At 62.4% G+C, this 10929-nt stretch overlaps 1 protein-coding gene across 1 annotated transcript; it reads right to left on the minus strand.

The window, feature by feature from the left end:
* Positions 1–1114: 1114 nt before the first annotated feature.
* On the minus strand, positions 1115–10650 carry SOX10 (SRY-box transcription factor 10). The gene is made up of 4 exons (XM_068971959.1): positions 10454–10650; positions 9423–9943; positions 4290–4558; positions 1115–1818 (listed from the first exon to the last, which is right to left on the minus strand). Exons 2-4 carry the CDS (start codon positions 9857–9859, stop codon positions 1115–1117), a joined length of 1410 nt encoding a protein of 469 aa, XP_068828060.1. The 5' UTR covers positions 9860–9943; positions 10454–10650.
* Positions 10651–10929: the final 279 nt, after the last annotated feature.

Below are 10929 nucleotides of genomic sequence, written 5' to 3' on the forward strand. Positions count from 1 at the left end.
GGGCAGTAATGAGTTACATGTGGACTTGGGGGTGGAGGGATGCAGAATAGGAAAATGGGGGCAGAAGAGAGCTACATACTTTATTCAAATACCACTGGGAGGCAAAAGGCAAAAGGCCAGGGCAGCATGTACATGTCAGGAGTTTAGTGTCTTCAGCCTGCTGCCAGCAACCAGGGTGCTGGGCCCTGGGTCTCCCCCTGGAGCCGAGGGTTTGGGCCTGAGCAGCTCTAACTCTCTGGGAAGCCCAAGGACCACAGAGCCTGGCGAGGTTGGAGGGCAGGGTGCTGGTGGGAGCTGGGAGAAAGGCTCTGTGAATTGTCTCCGAATCCTTTCCTGGGGTCCCGGCCTCCTCACGTCCTGGGTGTGCCTCAAAGTTGGGAGGTTGTCCTGGAGTGGGACCTGGGCCCTTTTGCTCCGTTAGACAAAGAACGAGGTTATTGGCATCGAAATGGATCTGAGGGCCTCTGTGCCAATTCCTCCCTGTGTTCAGGAGGGCAGGGGGCACTGAAGGGTTGAGGAGACTTCCCTCTGAGCTCCCATCCCACCCCCACTCCCTTGAGGCGATTCAAAGCTGTCCTCAGCGCCCCGCACCCAGGGGCAGATGGAGCCCCAGTAGTCCCTGACGCAGGTTTCTGGTTGGCCCTGCTCTTAAGACACATGGCCTGGGTGCACGGGTTAGGTCAGACCCCCTATTCCTCGTGGAAGAGGAAACAGGCACAGGGGTGGCTAGGCCTCCGATTCCCATCCGACCTGACCCTGGGTGCTTCGCCCTCCCAGAGGAGGGTAGGCGGGGCCTGCTCAGATCCTGGGATCGAGGGTCATTCCTGGGGGGGAAGGTACAGCCCCTCATTTTTCAGTTTAGGGGCAACAAGCTACCTCCTTCTCCTCTGCCCAGCCGAGTAGCCCAGGGCTGCGCCTGGGCCAGAGCCTGGGTAGGACGGGGTGGGGTCATCAAAGGCAGTGAGCCAGACAGAAGGCCTTCCCCTCAGCTGTCAGCCTCTGCAGCCTCCTCCTCTGCCGCCACCAGGCCTGAGATGGGCGAGGAACAGGGCGCGAGGGCTGGGGGAAGGGGCAGGGCAAGACGGGTGGTGACGGGGGTTGGGGGGCCCCCCCTCTATGGCCGGGACAGCGTCGTATATACCGGCTGCTCCCAGTGTGTGGGGCTGTGGGACTGGGGCCCTGAGGGGCTGGGGTCAGAGATGGCCGTGTAGAGGGGCCGCTGTGAGGGCCCCATGTAGGAGAAGGCCGAGTAGAGGCCGGAGGTCTGGCCCGAGTGGCCGTAATAGGGTCCTGAGGGCTGATGGTCAGAGTAGTCAAACTGGGGGCGGGAGATAGAGGGGAAGGCGGAGCCGTAGTGGGGCAGACTGAGGGAGGTGTAGGCGATCTGCGAGGTGGACGGCTGGTCGGCGTAGTGTGGGGGCCCCTGGGGCCCCGCGGTCTCCGTCTTCACCTGGGCTTTGGCGTCCACGCCAGGCGGTGAGACCGTGGGCAGAGCCACGCCTGGAGGCTTGGAGATCCAGGCAGAGTGTCCGCTGGCCACAGCCAGGGCGCTGCCCAGCCCGTAGCCAGCTGCTGAGTAGCCGCCCACGTGGCCCGGGTGCCCATTGGGCGGCAGGTACTGGTCCAACTCGGCCACGTCGAAGGTCTCCATGTTGGACATTACCTCATGGCTGATCTCGCCGATGTCCACGTTGCCAAAGTCGATGTGAGGCTTCCCGCCCTCCCCCAGGGAGCGCCCATCCCGCTTGGGGTCTGCCTTGCCCGACTGCAGCTCTGTCTTTGGGGTGGTCGGAGGGGTGGGCGGGCCATGGCTCTGGCCTAGAGGGCAAAGGGAGACACAGACAGAGAGAGAGAGGAAGCAGGAACTAAGGTCAGAGGCTGATGGTTCATTTTTCAGATGCGATGCCTCCGGGAGGCAGAGGACCCATCACGGCACGGCCTTGTTCGTTTTAACGTGTTTGGGGTGGCCTGCGGTGGCGTTTGGCTATGTAATGATGTTAGGTTGATGTCCAGTCATTTATGAAATTCCTCAGTCCTAGGAATGAGTCTTTTCTTCTACCAGGATAGGACTCCCCTCTCTCGCCCCCGCCTCCTCCCGGAGAGGCCTGCTTCATTTTGAGCAAGTTTCCATTGTCCCCATTGGAAGGTTCTTCCTCACACCAGCTGAAGTCGGCTGCCCTCCCAGCGCTCCTCAGCTGTGCAGCCCGATGCGGTCTGGCCTGTAGGCCCCGGCTCGTCTGCTCTCTCTTAAGCACACTCGGCCTCTGCTGGTTGCCTGCCCTGCTCACCTCTCAAGCCCTTTTCACTTTGGCTGGCTCGTCTGCACACCTCCACCACCCCGGGACCCGAATAACGATGCATCACCTCCCACCCCATCCCTCCACCCAAGGCCACCTCAAGTGCCCTTTATTCAAGGAAACCTTCCCTCCCACCCAGCGCCCCCGACCACACTCTCAGCTCCCATCACGCACCACGTGGCCCCACTATCCCTCCAGTTGCCTTCTCCCTGCCCGGCCAGGAAAGTACTGACGTGAGTGACCTGTGCTACCCCGTTCCTTCGTCTGTCCGTTTGCCCCTTCCCAGGTCCATTCAGCAAACACTTAGGGGGCACCGCTAAGCTCCAGGCACTGTTGCCAGGCATAGGGGAATACAAAGAAGTCGAATGGTTCCTGTCTGCACAAGCTCCTGGTCTTGGGGTGGGGGATCCAGGGATCCACCCAGGGCTGGAGGGCAGCATCACAGGTGCTATGGTGAGGGATGGGTGAAGGGCTCAGGAGGCCAGTGGAGGATGCCGCTTGCCCTGCCCTGGGGACGTGGGGAAGGGCTTGGGGAGGAGGAGTAGCTGGGCTGTTTATGGGGAAGAGAAAGCCAGGCCCACAGTAATAGAGTGAGCTGGCTCTGTACGCGGTCCAGGGTCTTGTGTGTGTGTACTCCTGAATCTCCGAAGGAGTGTGAGGGAGGGATGGCTGGATGGGGGATCCCGTTGGACAGAGACCATGTTCATGGTCTAGCAAGCCAGGCGCTCCTTGAGGGCAGGCCTGTGCCTCCTCCATCAGACCAGAGGCAGTGCTGAGTCCTGTGCTGGCCAAAGCATCTGGACTCTGAGTTTGAATTCTCGCTCTGTCACTTACTGTGTGACCCTGGGCAGACCCCCTATCTTCTCTTATCAGTTTCCTTATCAGTAAAACAGAGATGATGCCAAGCAGTTGAGAACATGGCTTCCTTCTGGAGGCTTTCCTTGACCAGAGACTGGTGGGCAGCTGGATATTTTTGGAGACTGACTGGGTGGACAGGGGGGTGACTCCTGCCCAGAGGTTATGCTCCCTCTGGGTCTCGCATGGGCTTCACGTGCCCTTGATTCTTCCTGTACTTAATTCACGTGCTTTCATCACTGCTCATCCCTCTATAGAATGTGGGCTCCTGAGGGACCAGGGACCACGGGAGGCGACAGGAGGCTCCAGGGACCGTGGCGTCTCGTTTGGACGCCTGGTGTCTGCTTCCAGGTCTGGCACAAAGGACTCGGAGTGTGTCTTCTGAAGGCAGAAGGCAGAGCTCTGCTCACCGACACTGGCCAGGAGCCTGGCCCCAAGCACGGTGTCCTGTAAGCTACAAGCACAAGGGACGTAGCTATGGTGCCAGCAGAGGCCCTGGAGCCCTCAGCTACACGGCAAGTTACCCTCAGTTTTCTGTACGGTCTACTCTGTAGCATGGGAGTGATTCGCCACACAGCTGAGGTCTGCGTGCAGGCAGCGGCTGCCTCATCACAGTGTAGACGATTGAACGAGCTCACACACACAAAGCAAGCAGCGCAGTGCCCGGCACAAGCGCTCAGTTAACGTTAGCTGCGCTCATCGCCAATGAGAATGAAACAGGACGCCCTGCGTCTGGCTCCTCTGTGCCACGTGCTCAATGTCACATGCCGTGTCTCCCCCGTCAGACTGGGAGGTGGAGGAGAGGCCACGCGCTGTCCTCTGTCTGCCCTCCTGTTTCTCAGAATCGTCCTGTCCCACCTTTCTCTGGTGTAACTGGCCCACTGGCCTCCTTCACGGGTTTCTTCACCCCAAACCAATGCCCCTCCTAGCAGTCCTGGCCGCAGCCCTCTTGCCCAGCCGCCTCCCCTGACCCCTGAACCCCCTCTGAACTGCCACTGGGCCCCTGCAGCCCAGCTGGGCCACAACTCAGCCCAGCCAGCCCTTCCCAGAGCCTCGGGTCTCAAGTCCTCCTCCAGCTTTTGCCTCTCCCCGCTGCCCACAGCCTCCTCCCACCCGAGCTCCCAGCCCCAGGCTCACCCGAGGGGTGCTCAGGGTTTCCATCTGACATCGGGGAGCCCTCGCCCGGGTGCCGGTGGTCCAGGTGGGCGCTCTTGTAGTGGGCCTGAATGGCGGCCGCGCCGCCCTGCTCAGCCTCCCCGCCTGGGCACTCCGACTCTCCCTGGGCCGCCTTCCCGTTCTTCCGTCTCCGCGGCTGGTACTTGTAATCTGGGTGGTCCTTCTTGTGCTGCATCCGCAGCCGCTCGGCCTCCTCAATGAAGGGGCGCTTGTCGCTCTCATTCAGCAGCCTGGGGTGGGGTGGTTGGGGTCGGGGAGACAGCAGAAGGGCCACCGTGAGCGCCTGCCCTGGAAGAAATGAGGCCTGGGGGCCAGGGGAGCCTGGCGGGCAGGGTCCCGGGTGGGAGTTGTGCTGCCTGGCCTAGGGACTGGAGGATGTGAGCCCAAGGCACCACAGCCTCCAAGGGCAGCCATCTCTGCCCCCAAACCTCTCAGGGGCTGGAGTGTGAGAGAAGAACCAGCCTGCCGCTCCAGGCAGCCCCTGAGGATGGGTTAGCATAGAGCTTACAATAGAGCTTCCTTCAGTTTGAAAAGTGAAAGTGAAGTCGCTCAGTGGTGTCCAACTCTTTGAGACCCCATGGGCTGTAGCCTACCAGGTTCCTCCGTCCACGGGATTTTCCAAGCAAGAATACTGGAGTGGGTTGCCATTTCCTTCTCCAGGAGATCTCAACCCAGGGATTGAACCTGGGTCTCCCACATTGCAGGCAGACGCTTTACCGTCTGAGCCACCAAAAACTCCTTCTTCAAAGCTGTCTGCAAGTGGAGCTGGCTGCCTCATTAGGGGGTGAGCTCCCTGGGACTGGAGATGTGCAAACAGGGGCGGCACGGTGAGGGGAAGAGCCCAGTGTCTGCTACTTCCTAGCTGTGTGACCGTGGGCAAGTCACTTCTCTGAGCTTTAGTTTTTTCACCTATAGAACAAGGGTAACACCTACTTCCAGGTGTGGGAGTGGCCAAGATAATGGCTGTGAAGCCCTGTGCATGGGACCTGGGACCTAGGGATTGGGGGGTGGGGGGGCAGCACCTCGAGAAACAGGTGCAATTCTAACGCTGCCTGCGAGGTGGTGGGCAAGAGGACCTGCAGTGGAACCCCTCAACTCTGGAGTCATTTTTGTGAATTCCAGCGTGGTGGGGCCGAGGGGGGCAGGATGCGTGTGCCCCTCACTACGCACGGACCCCCACCTCAAGGGGCGATCGTATCTCCTTGTTGACGGAGTGAAAGAATGTTAAGGAAGCTCCTGTCTTCCAAGACCCTGGATGGGGGCATTCAGACCCTCCTCCCAGCCTGAGCCCAGCCAGTGGAACGCAGGCCCTGCAGACCGTAGGCCCACCCACCTGACTCCAGCCAGGGCTGGGGCCGCAGGGAAGTTCAGGGCCGGGCTGCCGCTGGCGAGGAAGACAGGAAGGATGCCTCAAAGAGGGGCTCGGGGAAGAAACAGATTCCCAGATCCCCAGACATAAGGGACTCTCCAGAAGCAGCTCTGTCCTTTAGCCCAAAGGGCCTCTCTCTCCAGCTGCCCCCTATACCCCCCTCCCCCGTGGGTGCCCTCTTCACCCAGTCAGGAGAAGGCAGGGCCCTCCCTGCCCAGGATGGGAGGGGGTGGTCATACCAGGCACCTCCTAGCGGGCAGCAGCATTCCTCTCCAGCTTAGCCTGCTCGGCTGCCCTCCCCGCCACCCCCCCCCCTCCCCGGGCCGTGGCCCAGCCCAGCCCAGCCCAGCTCTCTCCAAGGGCCCCTCTAGCTGAGTGATGGGATGGGGACCCCAGACCATCAGGGGCTGGGAGTGGGATGCAGCCCTTCTCACCCTAGCTGCGCCCTCTCTCCCGCCCCCAGCCAGCCCAGGGTAGGTGGGGCAGGCCCAAAGGTGGGTGCCTGGTGAGGAGGGGAGGTGGCACATGGGGGTGCCTCAACCAGCCATAGCCCCGGCACAGAGGCTCCTAGAATGGCAGGGGACCCTGCACTCCCTCTCCCACCCCAAACCTTCCCTGTGCCCTCTGCCCACTGGCAACTGGATGTGAATCTGCAAGAAAATGGCAGGGGGCACGGAGTGCAAGCGAGGGCACAGGCTAGAAGAGAGGGAAGACTCCAACTTGCACCCATCGGTGCCTCCCAGCGCCAGTTCCCACCAGCACCCTAACTTGGAGAGAAACCTACCTGGGGGTGGGGGTGGGGTCTGCCAGCCCCAACCCCAGTCCTAACTTGAGCCCAACGCCAACCTTACCCCCAAACCCAACCCCAGCCTCACCCAGGCCTTCAGCTTCAGCTCTGTTAAGGCTCTTTCCTGACCCCAAACCCGTCCTCCCCCACCACAGAAACCCAATCCCAAATTTCATCTTGACTCCTGCGCTAGCCCTCGGTCACCACAGCTCTAACTACAAACCTTGTTTGCTTTTCACCTCTGGGTCTCCAAGGTCTGAAACGGAGAGGGAAGGGGTGGGCTGACTCCCCACCTGAACTGAAATCCCCAACTGGCGGGGGCGGGGGGCTTCCACGCTAGGGCACACTGGCTCCGCTACCCCTGCTCCCGTGGGGGCTCACCTAAGGGTCCTGGGAGGTTCCAGCCTGTGACCCCACCTTTCCTGTCTCTTGGCTCTAATTATCCTCCCCAGGAGGGTCAATCAATACACTGACCCCCCAGCACGATGAGCTCAACATCTAACAGGCCTTTCCTGGGCGGATACTGAAGGTTAGCAGTTGGCACACTCCCCTAGCCACTTGCAAGCCAGGGCCTGGACGCTGGTGTGTCTGACCCCCTTCCAGCATCCCACACAATCTGCATGTCTTTCTCTTTTCGGGTATAGGGCCTCTGATTGCCAGTTCTGCCCAGCGAGCCATCCCCCTTCTTGATAGCCTGAGATTCATGAGACAGTGGAGAGGCGGGGAGCACAGATTTCAGGAGAAGCCCCTAGAGAGGCGGGCTAGCTTAACCCAGTCCAGAGGTCTGCGGGGTCCCCACCCAGGATCCGAGTAGCCCACTCCCTGTTGGCATAGCCTTTGACCCTTGTCACTGTCTGGTCACCCTCCCACTGCTGGGGTGGTCCTGAGTAAGCAGTGCCTGCTTTCCTGGTTGCCCGCCCTGCCACTCAGGTTGGCCCCTGCGGGTCACCTTGGGCCCCTGTGCACACAGCCTGAGGTGAGGGGCAGTCAAGAACAAGTCCCTTTGAGGGAGCCCAACGTGGGGTTCTGGGCTGGGGGAGCAGGGACAGACAGGGACAATGGAGGGTCCAACCTTAAATCCTTGGCAACAGCATGGGGGAGAGGTGGGAGCGGGGCGGTCCATCCTTGCTTTGATGCTCTTACTGGGCTTACACTGTGGTCTGCTCATGGTCCCCAAGGCCCATTCTGTCTGCCTGTCTGCCTCCCTCCTGGTTGTCTGTCTTGCACTTGCTTGTCTCTGTCCCATGGCACCAAGGGTCCTGGCTTGGGCTGAACCTTGCCACGATGTGGATGGACCTTGGGCAGAGGAGCTGGCTTTGATCTCTGATCCTGGGCAAGGCTAGACCCTCTGAGTCCATGCAGCAGTTTGACCGCTGAGCCCAGGGCCTGCTGGGGTGAGCCGAGTGTTGAGGGGGGAGGGGAAGAAGCACCAGGCCTTTAGCAAACACATGGCCAGGCCCAGGCCCAGTGGGCTGGATGCGAATTCCTCTTGGTCTCTTGGGGGCTTTCCTGCTCCTTCCACCACCTTAAGCCTTTGGCCTTCTAGGCCAAGCTCCACTGTGTTGGGGCTGGCAAGGGGAGGGGTGGCAGGCTCCCCTGACACTTTCTGCAGCTTGGATGCTCCTCATTCTTTCTCTCCTCTGCCCTCACCCCACAACCTCCTGATCGTGTCTTAGAGGGGAGGGGTGACCCACTTCTGTCACCGAGGATAGTGTGTGGGAAGACCACTGGCTGAAGCGTCAGGAGACCTGGTTCTGGCCCTGGCTCTACCACCAGCTGTTACATGGCCTGGGCGGGCCCTCTGCCTTCCTGGGCCTATCTCATGGACAATCTAGCGGGGAATCAGGTAACCTCTGCAGACTCTCACCTTCTGGAGCCCCTGTTCTCTTTCTGAGCCGCCCAGGACTGCTTGGGGGGCGGGGGTGGCATTGCCCTGGTCAACAATGTATTCAAAAGGGAGCAGCCTAAACCCCAGACCAGAGGTGAGGCCGACTTCCTTCTCAGGGGCATGTTTTTCCCCCAAAGTCCGAGCTGCTTCCAGAGAACCTGGGACTCTGAGGGACTCTGGGTAGGAAAGGGGCCAGCCTTTCCTCCTGGCCAGGGCTGTCAGCTCCAGGGCTGGAGGGGTAGGAGGTTACTCAATCCTGGGTGGGGCCCTGGAAAGGAAGATGGCGCCTGGACTGGGAGAGGGAGGGAGGGGAAGAGACCAGCCTGGCAGCTCTGGGACCCGGTGGGAGGGGGAGTCTCCTCTCCATGGGTCCCCTTTCCTGAGGAGATGAAGAAGCCCTGGGTCTGAAAGAGCTCAGAAGGGTGCAGAGGAGGACGCTGGGGTAGGACAAGGGCCTGCAGCGGTCGGCTTGGCCTCCATCCCTCACCCTTTCAAAGACCCGGACCTGAATTCCTTGTCTGCCCCCATCTCAGCCTTGCAGTTCTCCACTGCCTGCCTCAGTTTCCCTGCCTCTCCAGCTAGGCTTTCAGTTCTTTCCCAGACGTTTCCCTCGCATGCCCCTTGACCCCGGGGCAGTGGCACCCTTGAGTGGCACCTGCGGAAATGGGGTTAGTGGACGACTATGGTGTGGATGCCTCCACCAGCCTTCCCTCCCTTCCACCTTCACTCTCGCCCACCCGGCCCAGAAGCCCAGGCCCCAGCTCCTGCCACCGGCAGAATTCCAACCGCGAGGGGGCGCCTTCCAGCCCAGTGCCCCGGCTGGGGAGCGGGGCCTAGGCCGCCGGAGACCAGCGCGAGCGCAACCCCAAGGGGGTCCTGGGGGAAGGGCGGGCCCGATGCCCTCAGCTGGCCATCCAGTCCCATCAAGGCGACGGCTGCCCCAAGAGAAGGGCCCAGGCCGTGAGCGCCTCTCCCCATTCCACCCGCGGGTAGAGGGCCCGGGTAGAGGGCCCGGCGGGAGCTCCCCGGAGGCGGGTCGGGGGCGCTCACCTCCAGAGTTTGCCCAGCGTCTTGCTGAGCTCGGCGTTGTGCAGGTGCGGGTACTGGTCGGCCAGCTTTCTGCGCGCCGCCTGCGCCCACACCATGAAGGCGTTCATGGGCCGCTTGACGTGGGGCTTGCTCTTGCTGGCGCCGTTGACGCGCACCGGCATGGGCACCAGAGTCCAGTCGTAGCCGCTGAGCACCTGGCTGACGGCCTCGCGGATGCACACGGGGAATTTGTCATCGTCGGCCTCGCCGTCCTGCTGTTCCTTCTTGACCTTGCCCAGCTCTCCGGGCCCCGGGCTAGCTCGCAGGCCCGAGCCGCCGCCGCCGCCGCCGCCGCCGTCGGGCCCCAGCGAGGGCGCGCTCCCCGGGGACAGGCAGCGCGGCTCCTCGGAGCCCACGGGGCTCAGCTCCACCTCGGACAGGTCCTGCTCCTCTGCCATGTCGCCCCCGGCCGCCGCCGCCGCCGCCTCGGCCGCCTCTCCGGGGCCCGCCGCCGGGGTCCTGGCGAAGAGTCCAACGCTCACCTGGACGATGGGAAGGAGGGCGTGATGGGCGGCGTGCGCGCAGCCCCGACGGCGGCCCGGCACGCGACTCAGGCACAGTCCCAAGGTGGGGCCGGCAGGCTGCCCCTAAACCCACCGCAGCCCCTTGGGCCCCCGCACATGCCAGACCGGGGCTCGGCCTCTTAGCTCCCGCCTCCATGTCTTACCCCCACCTGGTCCCAACCGCCTCTTGCTGTGGGTGGGTTCGGGTTTTTTTTTTTTTTTTAAAAACCTCCTCTTGGGTGGAGGTTTGTTGATGGAAAGGAAGAAAAACGGACTCTTTCTTCTGCTCTAATCCTGGCTCCTGGAATTTCCCACCTTTTCGCTCACCTTTCCTTCTTTCCTTCCGCCTGCCCCCCCCCCCCCGACGGGGGGACTAGAAGAGGAACTGGGCTGGGGGCACGCGGTGTCAGCTTCTCTCCGCCCCAGCCCCACCGCAGGGTCCCAGGCCTGGGCCCCGGGAAGGGAGGAGCGGGCTGCGCACTCACTCACCTCCTCGGACCTCTCCTCCAGTCTAGGGCTCGTCCTGAGGAAGTGGAAAACCGTGTCCCAAGGTGTGCGGTCCAGCTCGGGGGCTGGGGGTGGGGGACGCTGGTGGGCTGGTTGGGAGGGGCTGGGGGCCCCCGAGCCACAGGCCACGGGCCTTGTCAGGACGGAGCCCGAATCCTCACCACCAACCACCGTGGCCGGACAGCCTGAGACTGACTGAGCGCTGAGCTGCTGCCGAGGGCTGGGGAAGGAAGGAGGGGGGAGAGGGGAAGGGGGAGGGGAGGGAGGGGAGGGCAGAAGGTGGAGCCTCCAGCGCTTTCCTTCATCCCCAACACTCTGGGCTCCTCCGCCAGCCGCCCCCACCCCAGCTCCCTGCACTGCTGGCTGCCCCCAGGCCCATCCTGGGAAGGTGTAGGAGTGGGGGTGGTCAGGCCACGAAAGCCAGTGGAGGCAGGTGGGCAGGGTCACAACGTCACCCT

This window comes from Capricornis sumatraensis, chromosome 4 (assembly GCF_032405125.1).
Source record: "Capricornis sumatraensis isolate serow.1 chromosome 4, serow.2, whole genome shotgun sequence".
Classification (NCBI taxonomy): domain Eukaryota; kingdom Metazoa; phylum Chordata; class Mammalia; order Artiodactyla; family Bovidae; genus Capricornis; species Capricornis sumatraensis.

What these genes read in the sequence shown, in the direction of transcription:
- SOX10 (XM_068971959.1), bottom strand. Translation starts at nt 9,859, where the DNA reads ATGGCAGAGGAGCAGGACCTGTCCGAGGTGGAGCTGAGCCCCGTGGGC. An exon ending in ACGCTGGGCAAACTCTGGAG is followed by an intron (nt 4,559 to 9,422) that starts GTGAGCGCCCCC and finishes ACCCCACCCCAG; the next exon opens with GCTGCTGAATGAGAGCGACA. An exon ending in AAACCCTGAGCACCCCTCGG is followed by an intron (nt 1,819 to 4,289) that starts GTGAGCCTGGGG and finishes TTTGCCCTCTAG; the next exon opens with GCCAGAGCCATGGCCCGCCC.